This window comes from Bactrocera neohumeralis, unplaced genomic scaffold, assembly GCF_024586455.1.
Source record: "Bactrocera neohumeralis isolate Rockhampton unplaced genomic scaffold, APGP_CSIRO_Bneo_wtdbg2-racon-allhic-juicebox.fasta_v2 cluster10, whole genome shotgun sequence".
Classification (NCBI taxonomy): Eukaryota; Metazoa; Arthropoda; class Insecta; order Diptera; family Tephritidae; genus Bactrocera; species Bactrocera neohumeralis.
In genome coordinates this window covers 7,575,541-7,597,752 of record NW_026089623.1, presented here as the reverse complement: position 1 = coordinate 7,597,752, position 22,212 = coordinate 7,575,541, and the positions used below count along the sequence as shown (strand labels likewise).

Below are 22,212 nucleotides of genomic sequence, written 5' to 3'. Positions count from 1 at the left end.
AGCATAAAAATGCATAAAAATTGTAAACAGAAAAGTAAACACTTTTGGAAATTCCCAAAATAATATTAATTCATTCGTCTTTGCAGGAAAAATTTCAGTGGAATGATTAGAATATTGTTGCGAGAAAAGATATAAGTAGTTTTAGGCACATCCACAATAAATAGAGTAGCATGTGTGGAAATTGTTCAAATGAAGAAAACCAGTGAAAGTGTACTGTTGTATTTATTTAAATTTCTAAGGATAAATATATTAATTTTTTAAAATGAAATGTGCAGTGGCTTGTTGTAATAATTATTACTAATATAAATATCTGTTTATGTACAATAAAAGAAAGACTGAAATATGATAAACACAATTGATTTAATCATTCACTTTATTTGGAATTAGTTGACGATAGGTTAAAAATATGTTACAAATATATCTTCAATATAATTTCACAATTCTTTTATCATAATTTCATATATCTGATACTTCTGAACTTATAATATATGTATGTACATATATATTTATATACAACACAAGAAACGTCTTCTCCATTTGAATCACAACTTAATAGACAATTTTATTATCAATAGGCCAATCGCTTTACTAAAACTTTTCAATAAAATCGAAAGAATTAATAATATTTTGCGAATTTACAAAAGTGTTTACTTTTCTGTTTACAATTTGCAAGCCATTTGACAGTTTTTCACTCTTGTTCTTCTCAACACGGAACTATGACGTTTCGTATGGCGGTCGTCGTAATCTTGTATTCTATCATTCTTGGTGTGAAGTTAGTTTGCAAAATTTTGCTATGAAATGCCGAACACTGATTTAAAAATAAATATTATTTCGGCTTTGCTGATAAGTAAGCATGTTCAATGATATTTGATCATATTGCCGAGGGAAAGAAATGATTATTTAAAATTAGTGGACTGTATATGAATATTTATATGTATGATACTTAAACTTAACTTTCTTAAATTTAGTCTTTTTGCGCTTGCAATATTGATGCATGCATTTCTTCAATTTTGTGCACAATATTTCTGCAGTCGTTGTTGTGCATCTATTTCGTCTATCACCAATCCAACGTTGAGGTCCTTTCCTTTTGTTTGTAGTTCCATAATCATTCGAATCATTTTCCGCTTGGCTCTGCATTTTTGCAGTATCGAGAACTATACTTTTTGGCTGCTTTTCATAGTTTGCGAAATGTTTTCTTTTTTTGGTAAGATTAGGATTTGGCTCAACTAAAACATCCTTGCTCTTTTTCGGTAATTGTGTTGGTTTTTGCAAAATTTTAATTTCTTCTTTTTTCTTATATGATTCAGCATTTTCTTCCAAAATTTGGTCTGGAGATAGTTTCAACCTTATCTTCAAATGACTTAATCTGGACTTCACTTTCCCACATTTCTCCAAAATGTGATCCTGCCGGAAGAGATATGAGATTCTGAGATTCCTCAGTTTTTGAAGGTTTATGAAGTTCTTCAAGTGATTCTTCTTCAAGTTCATTTTCGTTTTTGTTTTCCTCTTTTACTTCTGCTGTTTCTTCCTAAGCAGAAGACAGATATATACAAGGTAGATAAAAGATTGGAACTTTTGTACATTTTAAATCCGAGTCAAAACGGTAGAAAATTTCTGGATCTTCTTCTATCGTAAAGTCTTCTAACAGCACATCACGCTGAAGGGAACTGTAAGTTATTTCGGGCTCTCCTTCTTGTAATCTCGCTTTACAAAGTTTGAGATTTTGGAAATACTCCGCCGTTATTTCAAAATACAAATTTTCAACTTCAAGAAAAATGTTTGAAAAGTATTTTGTGTGAAAATTGTGCATTTGAAGAAACACAATTTTTAAAAGTTTGAATTTTTTTAAGTTTTATTGCAGTAATTTTGTGGAGATCAGTTGAATTTTCCTCTTGAATATAAAGATTCCAAGACTCAAATCAAATGTATCTGATTTGTATTTATTTGTCATGTCAGACTTTGTTGGAAAAGTGTTGGACGTGTGCAACATCGTTTGTGATAAATCCGCTTGGGCATCAAGAATTTTGTTCCTGTTTATACCGATGATTTTTTTCGCAACACTTTTCGTATTTGTGTAACTGCTGGTATTCTTCAAAGAAATCATTGGATGTATATTGATTTGGTCGCCTAGTTGACCTTGCTGTGCCTCGACTCACAGCCGCTGAATATTCCTTGGATAGCAGTTAGATCACTGCGTTTAGTCTCTGCTAAAACTGCTTATATGATCAGTTTAATAATAATATTTAACCCGTCTTACAATTATTATTTTTATTATGTTAATATGCGGGAATATACACCCGTCTTACAGTTACTATTTTTTTGATGTTAATATGCGGGAATATACACCCATGTTACAATTTCATTTTGCCTGTATATTAATAACAGGGCTTACTTTATTTTATTTGCCTGTATTTTTTATAATATCAGCGCTTTTTTAAATTTGGCTGATCTCTTTTTTTTAGGCTCGATAGGACAAAATGTTTAAAACTCAATGAAGATTTTATCAAACCTTACCACTGGTGGGGGGAAATGAAAAGACCTTCACTGAGCTGAGAATTATTTCATTCTGATTTTATTTTGATATTTTCCTTGCTTATATACAATTTTTAAAACTATCTTAAATAACTAAATATATGTGTATGTGTATATGTTTGTATTTATTGCAGCATATTGTTTATGCTGCTTGATATGTTTTATGCTACACGGGGTTGTTTTCAGGTGTACAATTCAATAAATGTGTGTGTGTGTTTCTTTAATGTTATCTGATCTGTAACTTTATGACTTGTCTTTACCCGTGCATTTTTATTATTATTTGATGCGCATTGCATGTAAATGCATGAGTATGTTTATGTACATATGTATGTATATTAATATATATTTAAAAATAGATATTTATTTTCAATATTACTTCGACTTTGCTAATAAGTAAGCATGTTCAATGATATTTGAACAGTATGTGAAAGCGTAAGCTTCCTTTTACAGGAAGCGTTTGAAAGCATCACTACTGAGACATAAACGACATATAAACTCATTTTTATGATGTGAATTTTATAACTACAAATAAACAATAAATAATTTTTTATTTGCAGCTTTCGTCAATGGGTTTGTATCTTAACTGATAGTATTTGCTAGCTATCAAAAAGAAGAAAATTGTAAATTACTTTCACAAAAAGCGAAATAAGGAAAGCGTGAAGAAATGGAAAATTAGCAAGACACATGAAAAACACTAAACTTCTCTTTGTGCCAAGAAACATATGTACTAAGTTTCACCAAAATATTTAATTTTTACTCAAGTTACAGCTTGCATAGTTTGACGGGGCACGGTAACTCTGAAAAAGTTCTTTCTGTACATTTCCTTTTTATGCTTGCTGGTAATACAAACAACATTTTGAATACACTCTTTGAATAAACGCCGTTAAAAACATTTGATCGTCTAATCTTGATTACACCGCGGGTAAACGTCTCGTTAAGATCTTTTCCAGATAGCAAGTGTGGCAGCACTTCACATCCAAGGTAATCCGCAAACATAGAATATGGGCCCAGGGTACTGTTTCCCATGTAATGGTTTCGTTGTTCAAATGCGTGTGTCGCATTAAAACGTTATAAGGTCTTGGTTTCATGAACCGGGAAAGATAACGAATTGAAAATGCGTGTGTCGCATTAAAAGCTTCCTTTTTCGCTATATGCAATCGAAAGTGCGTGTGTTGCATTAAATATGTTTTCCAAACTAATAAGTACAATTGCGTGTGTCGCATTTAAACTAAATAACGCTGAAATAGTGTGTGTTGTGTTTTTTATCGTTTAAAACGATTTAAAATACTGTAAAATCGTTACAAAGAATTCGTTTTATCAAATCGAAAATCTTAGAAGGTGTTAGCCTGTTCCGAAAGTTTCCTCATACAAGAAACTGTTGAACATGTGGCTGAGTGATAGTGAAAGTATGTCGAAGTATTTAAATGACTGCACATCAATAGTAGAAAAACTAACCGAAGTACATAGGTATTGAGATCAAAGGTGAATTAATAACAATTATTTTACTTTCAAGTCTGCCAAAGCAATATGAATATTTTGTTGTAGCTATAAAGGCTAGAGACACTTTACCAGCCTTAAATGTACTAAAATTTAAGCTCCTTGACGAATCCACAAGAAAACGGCAAACGAAAACCGGTTAAATCAAACGGTGAATCGCAGGCTTTCACAGGGTAGGCAATGAATGTCGAAAAGCGGGGAAAATGCAAACAACGTAAATAAATTTACAAATATAAAATGTTTTAAGTATGGGGAGCGTGGCCATATTGCCGCCAATTGTTATACATATAAAGTGCAACAAGAGTGACAATAGGTAATCTAAATCATTCTAGCAGTCGCAAACGCAAAAGGGTTCGATAATACAACATCGCTTCAGCGCAGCAACAGCACATGTATGTAGCAATCAATTTTTTCATTTCGTTAAAAACGCATAAAGGGGAATCTCTTTGGCTGGATATATGTAATTACATTACCGCTGAAGGTGTTGGAAAAGTGCGAATACGATGACAAGAAAGTGATATTATACTGAATAGTGTTTTGTTTGTGACAAATATGAACAGTAATTTCATATCGGTAGCAAGAGCTGTTGAATGTAATATTTGAAAGAAACTTTGCAAAAATAATATGCAAAAATTATAGCCAAAAATATAAATAAACCTTTTATATTTCGGTGTGAGAACAATAAATGTTTTTATTATGCAAATGAAAAAGCGGTGTCATGGCATGAACGTTATGGACATTTAAATTATAGTAGCCTACAAGAACTAAACTATGGACAAAGTGTATCTCGCCAAAGATATTACATGCGAAGTATATACGAGATGCAAAATAAATGTAAAGCCATTCCCAAAAACTACGGAAATTCGCGCCAAATTATATATGTCTTTTTAGTACAAAGTCCTTAGGAAGCCCGCGTTATTTCTTGAGTTTTATGGACGATAAAACTAAACGTATATTTGTGTATTTTTAGAATCAAAAGAAGAGGTATTAGATAAATTTAAAATATTTAAAAGCAAAGTGGAAAGACAAACTGAAAGAAGAATTAAATCGATTCTTAGTGATAATGGTCGAGAATTCGTGAATAAACAATTTGATACAATTTTAAGTAAGTATGGCATAAAAAGACGGTTAACGATGCCGTACACTCCACAGCATATTGGATTTGCCGAAAAAGCAAATAGTAGAACAATCGTTGAAATGGCACGTAAAATATTGTTACAAACTTTGAAGAATCGTCAGATGCAGATTTTGAAAGTGATTATCAAGACTACTGCGCAAAAGTAGTGGAAAACCAGGTCGTTTACGAAAAATGTTTAACACAATAAATATATTACAAAGGTGGTTGTGAACTGGAGATCCCCAAAAGCGTCGAAGAAGCTAAAGTAGCAAATGTACAAAGGAATGGATGAGAGCAAATCAAGAAAATCAGAATACGATTCCCTAGTGCGAAATAAAACGTGGAAATTTGTCGACTTACCAAATAACCAGAAGGCAATTGGGTTCAAATAGGTGTTTACAGTCATGATAAGAATGGTGAAATGGAACGATTCAAGTAGTAGCCAAAAGATGGCGTAATAAGTATAGAGAGAATAAAGCGATATCCGGAACAATCAGGAAGAGAATGGAACCAGAAATTGGATGAAATCGTGAAAGGAATTGACTTCAGGGCATGTCGATCGACGAAAGTACCATTAGACATGGAAGAGTAAGGGAAAGAATATCAGTCAGCAATAGGTGCATTAATGTACTTAGCCATTTACACGAGGCCTGACATATTACATTCAGCCGCGAAGTTGGATCAGAGGAATCAAGATCCTCTCAAAGAACACGAAGCAGATATCAAACATATTTTACGATACCTACAAGGTGCGTTCCAAAGTAAACAGCACTTAAAAAAAACAGTACAATTGATTTTTTCGGGAAAATAAATTTATTTTATTCAAAATAGTCTCCTTCTGCTTCAATACAGCTTTCTGCAAGGTCCAAAAGCATGTCGAACGAGTGTTTTAGCACGTTGGCCGGTATGGCCGCCAGTATGCTGGTGCAAGCCTTTTGAATGGCCTCTGCGTCTGCATAACGCTTTCCTTTCATGGGGAAATGCATTTTCCCGAAAAGGACGAAGTCGCACGGTACCATATCAGGTGAATAAGGGGAGTGGTTAATGGTTAATATGTGATTTTTGGTCAAATAATCGGTCACAAGCGTTGATCGAATGTTGGATTCTGAGCAATTTTTGATCGTAAGCCCAAATCTTCGGTCAAAATGCGATAAATCAATGTTTTGGAGATGTTCAATTCCATTTCCATGAATTTCAGTGATGATTTCGGCAGATTTTTTATGAATTCACACGCAGTTTCGATGGAATTTCCGGTGATCACGGATTTTGATTATCCCACATGTTGATCGTCATTTATGTCCTCACGACCACTTAGAAAACGTTGAAACCACTCGTGCACTCTGCTAGGGGATAGGCAATCATCGCCATAAACTCGTTTCATCAATTGAAACGTTTCGGTAAAAGTTTTACTAATATTAAAACAAAATCTAATGTTGGCTCTTTGTTCGAAGCTCATTTTCGCACCGATAACACAAACATACTGATGAAATGTCATGAACTGGACAATCGATAAAGATAGCAGATTCTAACAACATATAGATTGGCATATAGATGGCGCCACCAGGAGACGCTAGATTCAAAAAGTCATGTTTACTTTGGAACGCACCTTGTATCCACGACAGCGAATTACAAATTAGTTGTCGTACGGGCTAATCTATTTCGGATTTATGGATGCCGTGTGGGCAGCAACAGTTTTGACCGCAAATCATACACAGGGCATATACTTTTCATGGGAGCTTAATGAAAGGCATTGGCGTAGGTAGTTCCAATGGTCCGATAAGAGTTTACGGCGATAACTTAAGCGCACATCAGCTAGCGAGAAATCCTGTAACCTGAATAAGTTATCCTTTCTGTACATTTCCTCTTTATGCTTGCCATTTTGAATACACTCTTTGAATAAACGCCGTTGAATACAGTCGATCGTCTAATCTTGATTATACCGCGGGTAAACATCCCCTTAAGATCTTTTCCAGATTGTAAGTGCGACAGCAACAGGACCGAATAAGTTTCATACCAGTGACCGGGAGCAGCTATGTACTTCACATCGAAGGGAGATATGCCAATAATTATACCTTACATTATGTATTTTTTGTGATAGTTATGACGATTTATTTTATTATTAATTATACAAAAAATATAATAGTAGTTTAATATTTAAGGAAATTAAAGTTTACGCAATGAGAATGATCCACATTAGAAGAACAATAGAAAATAAACTTATGTGTGGAAGTATTACATATTTTTATTGCGATTTTTGGAATTTGGATGAAGATTGGCAAGTTTTATACAAAATTTCAAAATTATCTATAATTCATAACACTTAATTTTTTTTAACTAATTGTAGGATGAATTTAATGATTACTTTCAATTTCCTTCAAGACACAATTGTTGGTTTCATGTTCTTCGCAAAACCGGCAAGGCTATTATCGCATTTTATTGAAAAAGTCTATTAAAAATTGGTACTAGATTTCGTTAGAGCTGCATACTAGCACAAGAAATTTTACCGCAGGAAAATTTTACTTGACCATTTCTTAAGGGTTTATTCATATGAAGTTTTTACACTTCTTGAGAGCTGGATACTAAGCTTTGGAAAACAAAACTACAAGTATTCACATACTGATAAATTGGTTACTGAGTAAATCAAGTAATTTGGGAAATATATCAATATTACTGTGGACAATAATATATTGTTTAAGATTTTCAACGGAAAATTGTTTTTATTTATTAATTCTTTTTTTATCGCTCTTCTATCTTTTTCTGATAAAATATAGGAATTTATATATTCGATTTTGCTGAATGGATGGCATAAGCTATGTTAAAGTTCTTCCTTTATTATTTCTAATTTATATTTAATTTGAAGATTTAACTCATTTGTAACTTCAATTTCTTCCATTGCCAATTTGGATATTTGTGTTTTGTATTATTTCATTAATTTTTTCGTTTGTTAGTTTATTTATTACAACTTGCGTGTTGTTATTTTCTAAAACATTATTCATCTTTTCTATCAAAATATTGTAATCGCTATGGTCAGGATTTCCTGCAATCCATTTCCAAGCTGATCCTATGAAATTTAATGATCCACCACTCTGCCCAATTCGCTATAATTGTCGATGATTTGTTCTCTATTTCTCTATTTATATAAACTGTCTGTCCTGGGGAGTAGTCTTCGAAAGTCGATCTGTTTTTATTATAAAATTCCAAGTTTTGTTTTTGTTTGACCTTTAGTCTTTGTATGTTGTTTTGTCTGGCTTTCTCATATTGTTCTGGGTTTATGTAAACTTTGCGTCCGAAAAAGTTGTCTAGTGGTTTTTGTCCAGTTATGGAGTGGATTGTAAAATTGTATTCATAAACTGCTCTATCTAGTATTTCTTCAAAATTTCTTTCTGTCTTTGGTCTTTAAGCATCTGAAAATTTCTGCAAGAGTTAACTGAAACTGTTCAATTTGTCAATTCGCTTTGCTTGTATGTGTGGTGTTCTGTAGATTTTAATCCTTAATTGGTCTTCTAGCAAGAAAATTATGGAGTGAGAATTGAGTGATTTTTTGTTGTCAATAATTACAGTTTCTGGTATTCCAAATGTGGAGAGTATTTGTCTGAGCGGTTCCCTTATATCTTCTGTTGATCTGGATTTAATTATTTTTATCTGAGTGTATTTGGAATATTTATCTATGGCTGTTAGTATTAATTTTTTCTCTGCTATAAATATGTCGATATGAAGAATTTGTCCTGAATATTAAGGAATTGGGATAGGTTTTTTCTCTGGTTTGTTTGGATGTCTCTCGTACTTATTTTCTGAACATATTCTACATTGCCTGACTATTTTGTTAGTTTTAGACTGCATTTGGGGAAGTAGAATTTTTAGATGATCTGTTTTTTATTTTCTATTGCATATCTATGGGCTCTTCTATGTTCAGCTATTATTTGTTTCTCTTGCTTTTCGTATGATTCTAAGTCCTTAACATTTCATGGGTGAAATAAATTTTGAAGGAATTAAAATGTATAGGATATAATTTTTTGGATTTGGTCTATTATGTCTTCAGAAGTAAGTATTCCATTAGTTACAGAACGGTTTACAGGTTATATAGGTCGTCAGTAATATAATGTGATTATATGTCTGTGGTATGTGGGAAAGAGTATTTTGGATTCGTAAGACTTCTCTTGTCCTGTAAGTAATCATATTTTTTACTTTGGTAGGCACCTCTGTTGCTGATATCAGATTGTGTCCTGAACTTTCATCGGAGAGTTACTATAGTTAAAGAGTTGAGTTCGGGGGTCGGTCATATTCCTTCCTCTTCCATCCTTTAGGCTTTGAATTGTCACTCTTTCTCGTCTGCTTCATAATTCTTCTCTGTGTTGGTTCATGTTCCTGAAATAAAAGTGATTGGTTTTCCGTCCTGTTCGAGTACTGCTGCAATTACGTGTTTCGAAGCATCTGTAGTCAATTGAGATTCTTTCTGATAGTTGGGATAGGTAAGTGTTACTTCTCTTGAATCTAGTGCACTTTTTATTGTGTCGAATGCTTTTCTCGCTGCGTCGTCTAGCTTAATGATTTTCTTTTTTGATTAAATTTTCGATATTCTTCCATCTTCTCTTCGTAGATGGGTTGTGAGGGGTTTCGTTAATTTCGCGTAGTCTGTTCTTGTTGTTCTAACGGATATCTAATCCCCCTTAGGATGATAAGGGTTATATAGATTGTCGTCGACGTCATCTAGCGGGCGGCCCAGGAAACGTGCTGTTTCGACGGGATCGGACCAAAGGGAAAAGGGTGTTAGATGAGTGTGGTTGGTAGGGCATGCAAAGAGGTGGCCAGAGTCATGCGGAGACTCATTGCACGCAGGACATATGTTGGATATGTCGGAGTATATTCTGAATAAGTAAAAGTTAACCTGCTACAGTATCCAGAACGAAGCTGCGCAAGGGTCGCTCGCATTTCTCGCAGCAACTCGAGCTTTTCGTCTGCAGTGGGTGGTGACTTGACACCAAGAACGCCATTCACAGAAAGGGAATCGGTGAAGTCTGTGAAGGTGTTGCTCCACTGTGAATGGCGGCCATTACCTGTCGGAAGTTAGTTGCGTCCGAAGTCCGGTCGGCGTACTGTTCGATGTCGTCGACGTAGTTGAGGAAAGACCTCGTGATGTTCTTGGGGAGGCGGTTCCGCTCCAAGCAGGTTGCTGCAGGGATGATTTCTACGAAAAAATCCTAGCAGGAACTGCTTGGAGAGGAGTTCATTATGCTCTTTAACTGGGAGCATAAGCGTCTCACTATGTAGATGTTCGATGGGAGACATCAAGAGGCATCTTTTCGTGGTCCGGAGTTCTGAGGTTTCTTCATCTGCATGCCACTGCATCCAGGCGACCATATTGGTGCTGCATAGTTGAGGACCGGCCGGCCGATTGTCTTGTAAGTTGCCAACAAGGCTTCTTTGTCTTTGCTCCATGTGCTGCCGGCTAGCGACTTAAGAATTTTGTTGCGGCTCTGTACCTTGGCGATAATCGCGGTCGTATGAGGAGTGAAGGAGCACAGATGGCATCGATTCCATTGCCCGACGTCAATATCGTGCAATCATCAGCGTACGAGGTTATGGAAACTCCCTCTGGTGGGAGTTTCGAGATGTAGAAGTTAAATTGTAGCGGAGAGAGGACACCATTCTGTCGAACCTCCTGTTTAATTTTTTTCAGCTTAGATGTTTCTCCTCGAAATTGTACGGATGTTTGTTGACCGCTCGGTAGCGTTTTTCCGATGTCCTGCACTTGTGTTGTGTGATTGAAAGTGTCAAATGCTTTTAGCAAATCCAACACTACGAGGATCGTTCTCTCAAAGGGTGGTTTCGGGTTAGGGCCATGAACTATCTGAGCGTTTATGACGTTTAGTACTGTGCACTTTTCGGAATCTATGCTGGTGGTTGCTAGGCTCAGGTGGTGAGCGAAAGTCGGGAGTAGGAAGGCCTCAAGTGTCTTCACTACTGGGGAAAGGAGAGTTATCGGGAGATAGGACCCCCCATTTTTGGCGGGTTTCCAAAGTTTCAGTACTGGGACCACTCTTCCGATTTTCCAAACATCGGGTATTTGAAAAGTGGTCAGGACCTTGGTTAGGTAGCTTACTCCCGTCGAGTCTAAATGCTTTAGGATAAGCATGTTGATTCCATCAGAGCCGATGGATTTGGATGATTTCGCTTTGTTGATGACATTCTGAACCTCCTCATCAGTGAAAGTAAGTGGCGCGCAGTCCTTTGACATTTTGCGCAGCCGTCTGGTAACACATCGCTTGGTTTTGTCTCCGAAGGGTGCAGTGTGAATTGCCTGCTAAAATAGCTCGCACACTTCTTCGGATCCGAAGAGGCATGACCGTTGAATTTAACTTCAATTCTAAACTGGGATTTAAAGCTTTTTACAGCTGATTCCCATAAACCACGGATATAAGGGGCGTTTCGAGGGATGAACTGGCAATTAATGCCTTGGGGAGCATACTTTTGTACAATCTTGTCTGATAAAATCCACAAACTGTTTTTCTGTGGCTCTTTGAGCTCCTATAAATGTTTTGCCATTGTCGCTTATGAGTTTTGCGCGAGGTGTACTGCTTTTGTCGTAAAACAAACAAAGACAGCCACATAGCCTTTCATGAGGGTAGGAGACCTTAGCATGGACGCTTTTATCAGAAAAGGCCCAGCAAAATCGATACATGTATGGTAAAAGGCAGAGCAAAATTGGAGCGTTCCGGTAGAAGTGTTGTCATAATCTCCGTTCGCATCTTCTGCTTATGCATAGTGCAGATCTTGCACATGAAAATGCATTTCTTTATTTTTGGCTAGAGTCTTGGGATATAAAACTCTTGACGGACTATTTGTTGCATGAGGCGATGTTCTGCGTGTAGTGGCAAGTTGCGATCTCTCTGGTATAACTGTGGGATGAAGTTTGTTATACGTTAGGCTTGAATTGACAAGCCGACCATTTGCACGATGTAGACCTTTCGTATCTATGAATAGATTTAGTTAAGAGTGAGCCCTTTTTATCAATTGGCTTCGATTCTCTTAGTATTTATATCTCTCGGCTGAAGTAGCGCGCTGAAGTAGATGCGATAAGAGCGACCTTTGCCTTTTGTAAGTCTAGGTGCATCACTCTATCGTCTTGGGGGTATACCGTGGGTACTCCCTTAATTCCAATTTTGAGTCGCTCTATGAATTTGAGCATGTAAGCGATTACCCTGAGGGCTCGGGGGTGATGAAAATCGCTCAAGGATGTTAGTGTCATCCAATATATTGTGAAAGCAGTCGATTTTCTGGGGCAATAATCGCACATGCGCGATTGTGGCCAAGAATCGGGAGACTCTGTTAACCAACTGGGGCCATTCTACAAGAGGGTGGGAGTGACAAGGTGCAGAGGTTTGCACCCTCTTATATTTACAATTGTATCCACTGGCTACGTGTCGCCAAGTGGCTGATCCCACTAGGTCAAGAATTTGAGACGGTCGATTAGAAATATATGTACGCCATCCATGCATGTGGTGGTTTATCTAACCAGACTAATACAATCTCGGAATCAGATCAGAGATATTATTTATATTTTGCCATGTTCAGATGCGTTTGCACTATGGGTGCTAGTTTGGCAAGTAGTAGTGCACCACATAGTTCTAGTCGTGGTAGAATTATTGTTTTTAAGGGAGCCACTTTTGATTTGGCAACTAGTAAGTGGCTTGGGGTCGTTTTGTGTGCGAACATATATAGTTTCACAATATGCCTTTTCCGAGACATCATAGAAGCCGTGTAGTTCGACTTTGTGCTTTGGGACATAATATAATAGATATCGTTTAAATTGCTCGCGAACTGGGACCACTTTTCTAAACGAAGTACATAGTTTTACTTGCTCGTCCCAGTCGGTCCCATCTAGCCACAATTCTTGTGTCAGGATTTTGGCTTGTATCATATTTGGCGATAGCCGTCCTGCTGGGACGTAAAGTTTTGCCGCAGAGGATAGAATTTGGCATTTTGTAATGACGGATAATGCGGGTGTGAACTCAGTCGTTTATAAAAACTGGTCCGATATCGCATTTCATTGGATGCTCAGAGTTTTTGTTGTACTTTCCTTTTCGAATATAAGGAAATTAGTGTTCAAAAAATTTTCGTTTGGTATGTTTTTTTAATATATTTGGGTGATTTGCCGTAATCTCGTGAACCTTGCGGATTTGGGGGCTTGTGTTACCTGTGATAATGATTCAGATGTTTGTGGAAGACTTTGACTTCCAGAAAGAATATCGTCTACAAACGTTTGTGTTTTTAACACCTGGGTTGCCGGAGGGTATTCTGACTTGGTGTTTTCAGTCAATTCATGGAGTGTTCGAATAGCTAAGTATGGGGCACAGTTAACGCCAAAGGTCCCTGTTTTAGCTTGTAGTCGAATAGTGGAGTATTGGGGGATTCTCGGAAAATAGTTCGCTGAAAATCTTGATCGTCTTTATGTACGACTATTTGCCTATAAATTTTTTCGACGTTCCCGTTGAATACGTATTTGAATATACGCCAGTTTAAAATAAGCAATATTAAATCTGGTTGGAGCGTGGGTCCCGTAAATAGGATATCGTTTAGAGAATTCCACGAGCTAGTGGATCTTGAGGCAAGTAAAGTGAGTAGTATTTGCCGTTGATACTTTTTTTCGCATGTGCTTACTTCCTTCGTGTGATCTAAATGGATTTGTTTTTCCGACACACCATCATATTCTGGTTAAATCACTTTTTTAAGTAGGTTTCTTTCAATATTTTGAAACTGCTGTATTGCAGAGGTGCGAAAGTGATCAAAGGCAATTGTGTTGCGATATTGTTGTTTTAGTGGTAGTCGTACGACGTACCGACCATTGTCTAGTAGAATTGAATTGAGGTACTCGCTAGAAATTTCCTCAACTTGAGTTGTCGTTGTGGCAACTGGCTCCGTAACTAGTCTACTTAGGATCAAAATGAAAATATTCTTTTGTGCCAGAAGAATATTTGAAATTTTCTCAATACCTTCGAGTATTATCTGTGGTATGAGATCGCTAGCTAATAGAAGATCAATTTGAGTGGGGTATTGCAGGTGGGATCTGCTTAACTAACTAACTTAAGATGTGAAACCTTTTCCCAATACTTGCTATTTATATGATAGCTTGAAAGCATATTTGTTAGTTGCGGTAAGACTATAGCTTCTAATTGTATTCTTATATCCGCTTGGGGGGAAAATAGGGTAATGGCGCAGATTTTGTTAGAGTTTTGAACTACTCTTCCGCCCATTACCGTAATTTCAGAGTTGGATTGGCCAACAAGTTTTAGCCTATTTTGTGTCTTAGACGCTATGAAAGATCATTGTGATCCTTGTTCTACATACATATTAGGGCCCTGAGCTCAAACAGGTAGCAATACCCTACTTTGATTTTCGCTGTGTAGCGTTTGAGTTTTTAAAGCTTTTGAACAGCATGGTGCTTCTTGGCAATTTTGCGGTTTAGACACTTCGGGATTTGTTGTTGCAACTAAACCCGTGGCTCTTTTAATATTTGCGGAGTTTGGAGGTAAGCTGGAAAAATTATTTATATGAAGCATTGAGTGGTGTCGTCTATGACAATAGACGCAGTTAAAATTGCTTTCGCACTCTTTAAGTGTATGCGCATGTAACAAACAGTTTGCACAAAGTCTTTTAGATTTTACAAAATTATTGCCGTCAATAACATTCCCCTGTACATAGATCGCAAGATCTATATTTATTCTGTTCAGATGAAAACGACTGCGTTTTGAAGAAGCTTATTTTCAAATTGTTGTTGCTATCGGCTTGGGGCCTGTGGAAGCTTCTATTGAGGTCGTGTTGAATACCTTTTTGGATTAGTTAATTTTTTGTCTACCCTTTCTGCGATTTCATACTGGGTAGTAGGAATCTTTCATTTGCTGCCACGCTCCCATAGCAATAACGACTTTCCTGGTAATGCTGCTGTACCTATATTTACTGGTATAGGGTTCTTGCTGTCTGTGGGAATGTTTTGGGTCGATAAAATGGATTAATACTTGATAAATTTTGCACTTGTTTCTTTTTGAATTTTTATCAAGTTCATTAATATCGTTAGTTGCTTATCGACAAATATTCGTTCATATTCATATCTTGATTTCAGAGCTTCCCGAGCCATATTGAAATTGTGGTCATTTAATGCGAACTGTTTTACTATGACGCCTGCTTGACCTTTTATATCGGAGGTTCAAACTGGTCTAAACAGTTTTCATATTTGGCGTAGGCCGAAGATTTGAAATTTTCTGGTAGATCTCAGTCATCAGATTCTACTATTGCGCCATAAGAAGCTTGGAGACGTATCCAAAAATTATTCAATTTTTGATTGCTAATGCCGATTCAGAGTTATCTTGAATCGGTGAAGATGAAAATCGAGTGCAGTATCTTATTAAATTGTCGCTCTTAGCAATAAATTTACTGCATATAATGTCTTTCCCTTTTTTGTTTTGTAAGCGTGTAGCTTCTGCAGGTGTACAAGGACTTTTTCGTCGGAAAACATTTTTGGAACTTTTAGTAGTTGTGAAGATTTTGATTCTTTAGAATCTGCGTTCATTTAAAAAAGATAAATTAACGAAATAATTTCTCTCAGTGTAAACTGATTGACTTTAATGGAAGTTCATAATTGCAAGCGAAGTCTCTTGTAAATAAGAAAATTGCAAACGTTGTTTTGTTTTATTTTATTTTGTTTATCGGATTAAATTAAATATCGCGTTTCGTTTTAATTAATCTAGAAAACAGTATAGAACCAAATTGAATTATTATTTATTTAATCATCAAAATATGCAATATTTATTTTATTAATTTGTTTTGTAGAGGATGGAGTCATGTGTAGGAGTTCACACAAGTGAGGAAAGTTCTCTGATCGCCATTCACTTGGGAATGCCCAAAAACGATTCTTTTACATATGGCTCAAGCAGCTCACGACATCCGCTTGAAAGCGAGCTAAAGTGAGAAGGCGAAACCTCCTCTACTCAGGGTTGGGCGCTGGGTTTGGGACCCGCCTCGTAAAAAACTTCCCCCATGAACAGTCAAAAACAAGCTGGGATGAAAATACATCAAGCCACCTTGCTGTGTCCGGATCGAAAAGCCACCAATCAGATCGATCATGTTGTGATAGACGGAAGACACGTCTCCTGTCTTCTAGACGTCTTGTTGCAGCCAAGATTTGCACCCGCCTCTCTGCAGCAAAAAACCCACGTCAACAAACACAAGGAAGGCTCGACGTCAAGAAGCTGCATTCACAACAAATAGCCGAACGATTTTATACTCGGCTTGCACTCCTGCTCTCTGAGAGCACTCTTCAACAAATTTTCAAACTCCTTACGTACAGATGCAACCGAAACCACTGGTTTTCGAAAAATGCAAAAGAACAGGTGGTACCATGAGGAGTGCCGTGTCGCAGCGGAGAGAAAAAAGACTGCCCACCTAGGAACGTTATAATCGACCACAATACGTGCGGGATGGGATAGATACCGAGATTTGAAGAGGGAAGCGAGACGCATTTGCAGACAGGAAAAGAGAGAGGCTGAAATGCGTGAGTATGAAGAGCTTGACAAACTGGCCGAAAAGGGTAATGCTCAAAAATTCTACAAAAAAAATATGGCGACTAACAGAACGCTCCAAGACCCGATTCCCCAATCGATGGCGTTGGAGCAGACGTTCCATTACCCTCCCATGAAGAAGTTCGAATAGCAATTGACCATCTGAAAAACAACAAAGCGGCGGGGGCCGATGGATTGCCGGCCGACCTATTCAAACACGGCGACGAAGAACTGATAAGTAGCATGCATCTGCTTCTTTGTAAAATATGGTCGGTTGAAAGCATGTCCAACGATTGGAATTTAAGTGTGCTCTATCCAACCCACAAAAACCGAGACCCCACAATCTGCGCCAACTACCGTAGGAGCATGTTGTGTGAAAGATTAAAGCCCACCGTTAATAAACTGATTGGACCTTATCAGTGTGGCTTTAGACCAAACAACTGACCAGATATTTACTATGCGAAAATTTTTTGAAAATAGCCGTGAAAAGGGAATGCCTTTATGCCGTGTTGAGTAACACCAAAAGCTCCGTCAGGATCGGGAAGGACCTCTAAGACCCGTTCGATACCAAACGAGGTTTCAGACAAGGCGACTCCCTATCGTGCGACTTCTTCGACCTTCTTCTGGAGAAAATCATTCGAGCTGCAGAACTGAATCGAGCAGGTACAATCTTTTATAAGATTGTACAGCTGCTGGCGTATGCCGAAGATATTAATGTCATCGGCCTTAACACATACGCCGTTAGTTCTGCTTTCTCCAGACTGGACAAGGCAGCGAAGTAAATGGGCCATCTATCTCTTGTCATCAGACAAACAGTCGTCGCATTCGCGACTAGGCACCCACGTAAATATTGACAGTCATTACTTCAAAGTTGTAGATAATTTTGTTCCACACCAGCATCAACACCAACAACAACGTCAGCCTCGAAATCCAAACCAGGATATCTCTTGCCAACAGGTGCTACTTCGGGCTAAGTAGGCAATTTAGAAGTAAAGTCCTCTCTCGAAAAAACAAAAACGAAACTCCATAAGTCACTCATTATTCCCGTCCTGCTATATGGTGAAGAGGCATGTACGATGACAATATCCGATGAGTCGACGTTGCGAGTTTTCGAGAGAAAAGTTATGCGAAAGATTTATGGTCCTTTGCGCCTTGGCTACGACGAATATCGCATTCGATGGAACGATGAGCTGTATAAGATATACGACGACATTGACATAGTTCAGCGAATTAAAAGACAGCGACTTCGCTGGCGCGGTCATATCGTCCGAATGGACGAAAACACTCCAGCTCTGAATGTATTCGACGCAGTACCCGCCCTGGGAAGCAGAGGAAGTGGAAGACCTCCACTCCATTGGAAAGACCAAGTGGACAAGAACCTGGCCTCGAGTGGAATCTCCAATTGGCGTCACCTTGCGAAAAGGAGAAACGACTGATGCGCTATTGTTAACTTGGCTGTAAAAAAGAGTAATTTGTTTAGTGTTTGTATGTCTTATAGGGTATACCTATAGACGAATCTGTTTGTACTTGCAAATGATTTTTGTAAATATATATTTTAATACTTTATATTGAATGCGAATGCGTTTGGGTATAATTAATGTTCCGTATATACCTATATATGTATGTATAAGTGTATATGCAAGCGTGCATATATTGTTTCTCAGTGGAGCGAGCGCGCATAAACGGAATTGAGAAACGAAATAATCGTATGTGCACTTCGATTTGTAAATGTGCAGTCTCTTAATATCCCGTAAATACGTATGTATGTATGTGAGTAAAATCTATTGGCATGTACTCAGATGTTCTCAGAAGGATATACATACATATATAATCTTTTTTGGTTTTGCCTTTACTTTTGCTTACTTATATATTTTGTGTTTTGATACACGAGGGTAGGCATTAATGCCCGATAAACAGTCTTTATAAATTTGGATATATGTATATACACCCCAATTCTGTGCACTTGACAAATTCAACATATTTCTAATTTGTCAAAGTTTTACATTTATCAAGCATTTGGTATTCTGTGTCTGAAATAAAAAGCTCTTTTCTTTATAAGTTGTTAAGATGTCAAATGCTCTTGACAGCAGTGCTCGTTATGAATTAAATATTTGATTGTGCATCTTGTAGTGAAAATGGAAGATATTTTACTTTTGTTATTATTGTCAAACGAAGATGAAAATTGTGAGAATAGGAATCGCGCGCGGCATTTAAAAAGTTTACGCGACGATTTGTGCAAAATTTTAGATTAACTCGTGAAATTTGCCGCCGCCTAATTAATGAACTGGCCCCACATGATAATCAGAAAACGTCACTACCTTTAACTGTAAGGGTTCTGCAGCTTTGAACTTCTTTGGACACGGCTCATATCAGAAATGTGTATTTAACAACGTCAACTTGCCCATGAGTCAGTCATCCCTTTCGAGAAGTGTGCGAGCTGTAGCAAAACTTATTGTGAAGGTGAAGGGAGGAGAAATAAAGTTTCCCAGTTCAATAGAGGAAGAAACTTTTATAAAAACGGGGCAAGTATTATTGTAATACAAATAATAATATGCTAATTTATTTGAAATATATTTCAGATTTTTTAGAAAATTTGGAATAAAAAGCACCATAGGAGCAATTGACTACACGCATATTGCTATCATTGCTCCACCATCAAAAAATGTCGAACGTCCTCTTAATTTATATTTAAATAGAAAAGGATTCTACAGTATCAATGTTGAAGCATTAAGTTTTGTTTTTGCATGCACATACATATATGCCAATGCAATTTTTGAATGTATCGTTTTTTTTAGATTTGAGCAACTTCTGACCTACGAGAACATCTCATTCGTCAGCATACTAATACGTCTGAGCAACAACGGAGAGAATCTTGGCTTCTTGGCGATCAAGGTTATCCTCTAGAACCATGGCTTTTAACACCAGTGGGAACACCTAATACCCATAAAGAGCAAAAATACAACAAATTAAAGGTCAAGCAAGAAACTGCATAGAGAGAGCATTTGGTGTTTTAAAATCTCGCTTCAGATGTTTGTTGAAGCACCGAGTTCTACATTATTCACACGAAACTTCCGCTTTGTTTGTTAGTACTTGCGTTATATTGCATAATATATCGACGAAAGTAGGCATTACGTTCAACGAAATAGATGACGGGGTTGCAGAAGACTTTGATTCTCCAATTAATGATTATAACTCTTCACAGTACGTGCGCGAAGGTGAAAGAACAAGATCAAGATATATATCAACTCTTTAGTTATATATATACAGAAGCCAATCCATATTCTTATATACATATATAAATGTTCTCACAATTCGACTTTCGAAATACACTACTTACTTCCATTGTTTGTTTATTTATTTATCCTTTTTGTTAAAAGAAAACAAATTGAAATTTCCATTACATTTTTTTTTATTCTATTATAAAACAAAAAACCAAACTTAATTCAATAAAAATGTTACACATACGTTATTTCAATTTTAATTAAACTTTAGATATTATTTTTCATTACTATTAAACGATTTTATAAGTTCTGTTATAGAACTAGTTAGGCCTTGAATGGCCTGCATCATTTCACGAAGCTCCCGTCGCCTCTCTTCCTCAGCAGCATTCCTTTTTGGTATATCAGCTATCAAAGTGCTGATAAGCTTATTTCGTGCACTTCGTGATAGCACCAAAGTTGAAGCATTCTAAAAAGAAAAATATGAAAAAATAAGAAATTGCAAAAAAAATTATGTATGTATTTTGTAATTATATCATAATGAAAACTTACCAGGTTTTCCAAGCTAAGATACGTAGATGGTGTCGATGGACTTGCTGTATAGTGTTCGGGATTTGGGCTTGCATCTACATGACTGCATAATTGTTGAGGACTACCCGTGGGTGATGAAATTGCGCATTCATCCGTTCGCTCAATTGGCGTTAAACCTAGGCTTTGTACATTTTGCATCCCATCTACAGCGGCCGAGCCAAATGTAGACAAAGCCATTTCTTCGAAGTCCGTCATCGGCTTGTAACTTGGACCTCCACCTGTGAGCCTTTGAGTCATTTTCAACCGCCTTGCTCGAGTGCGCAGTTGGCTTTTCCAAACGTCTAACGTCTATAAATTGACACAATAAAATAAATAAACGAAAAATAAACTAAAATGTTACCTCTTTCCATTTTGTAGCACTTCGTATTGGTCCTCTGCACGAATTAAGTTGCTCTGCCAGCTGTTGCCACAACTCCTTCATCCGTTGAGGCGTTTTTGGGCAATTTTTCCCCGTACTAATTTCTGGGTGTGCTTGGCAAAACAACACATATGCCTCCAACTGCTCGTGCGTAGCTCTTTCGAGCTTGGGTTTACTATAAAATAAAAGTTAAATTATAAATTTTGTTAATAATTAAAATTTGGAAACTTACGTTGCAGAACTGTCCATTTTAACGAATAATTTGAATAGAAATCAGCTGTTTTCTATTTACATTATTTTTTCACCATACGTGTGGGGAAAGCTTTACGAATTGAAGCTTTTACTTTTATCAAGATTGCCACAGAATACCAAAATATTCCTCGCTTGTTAAATATTTGAGTTAATTGTCAATATTTTATTAATACTACAGTATATAAATATATATGTATTAAGGTATATACTACTAACTATAAAAATAGTTTTTATTTTTTTTTCTCTTAGTTACCATGAAAATCTCATCCTTAGTCATGTCGGAAAACACTAAACACTCTATAAGTTTTACGAAAAATATGATTTATTATGTTTATTAGCCATCAATTTTTATTATAAGATGAAAAATTGTGGAAATCATTTTTTATAATTTTCTATTGGACTTTAACTACGAATAACTTTGAATGAGTTGACGCAGCCAAAAAATGTTCTAGACCTTTTTTGTAAATCGGTAAATTTCCTATAAGAATAAGTGTTGATTCTCGCTTACCTATTATTTGTTTGTGTACATTAAAAATCCAACCAAAAAAAACAAAATTTCCTGTTTTATTTGTATGGGAAATCAAAAATGACGATGAGGCACCTCTTAATATTAATATTAAGAGCTCAGGTCTCACCAGAACTTGTTTTTAGTCATGTCGGATGAGATTTTCATGGTAACTAAGAGAAAAAAAATAAAAACTATTTTTGGCCCACCTTAATATGTATGTATATAAATATATATATATATATATATATATATATATTGTCTGTTATGCCAAACTGTTTTATTAACGGTATTTCCGTTTTAACCTTGTTACTTATAACCGTTTGACAACAGTTGTTTTTTGCAAAATCAATAAAATAAAATGAGAATAACTGGATGAGTTATTCTATGTATACGAGTATGAAATGAATTTGACGCAAAATTTGCATCGTAATAATATACATACATTTATGCAGAAATTGAGAAATGAAAAGTGAAATACTTAACCCTGCATAACCAATCACATTTTTTATGCGTTATAACCAATGTTAGTTGATTCGACTAATGTACCCTAAAAATCGATTCTATGGAACCGGTTCTTCATTAAATAT

At 36.5% G+C, this 22,212-nt stretch overlaps 1 protein-coding gene across 1 annotated transcript; it reads right to left on the bottom strand.

Annotated features, from left to right (window-relative positions):
* Window positions 1–20,193: 20,193 nt before the first annotated feature.
* On the bottom strand, window positions 20,194–21,114 carry LOC126765165 (uncharacterized). Its single transcript, XM_050482745.1, has 4 exons — window positions 21,098–21,114; window positions 20,848–21,040; window positions 20,469–20,795; window positions 20,194–20,385 (listed from the first exon to the last, which is right to left on the bottom strand). Exons 1-4 carry the CDS (start codon window positions 21,112–21,114, stop codon window positions 20,194–20,196), a joined length of 729 nt encoding a protein of 242 aa, XP_050338702.1.
* Window positions 21,115–22,212: the final 1,098 nt, after the last annotated feature.

What these genes read in the sequence shown, in the direction of transcription:
- LOC126765165 (XM_050482745.1), bottom strand. An exon ending in GTGCTACAAAATGGAAAGAG is followed by an intron (nt 20,796 to 20,847) that starts GTAACATTTTAG and finishes GTCAATTTATAG; the next exon opens with ACGTTAGACGTTTGGAAAAG. An exon ending in ATCTTAGCTTGGAAAACCTG is followed by an intron (nt 20,386 to 20,468) that starts GTAAGTTTTCAT and finishes TTTTCTTTTTAG; the next exon opens with AATGCTTCAACTTTGGTGCT.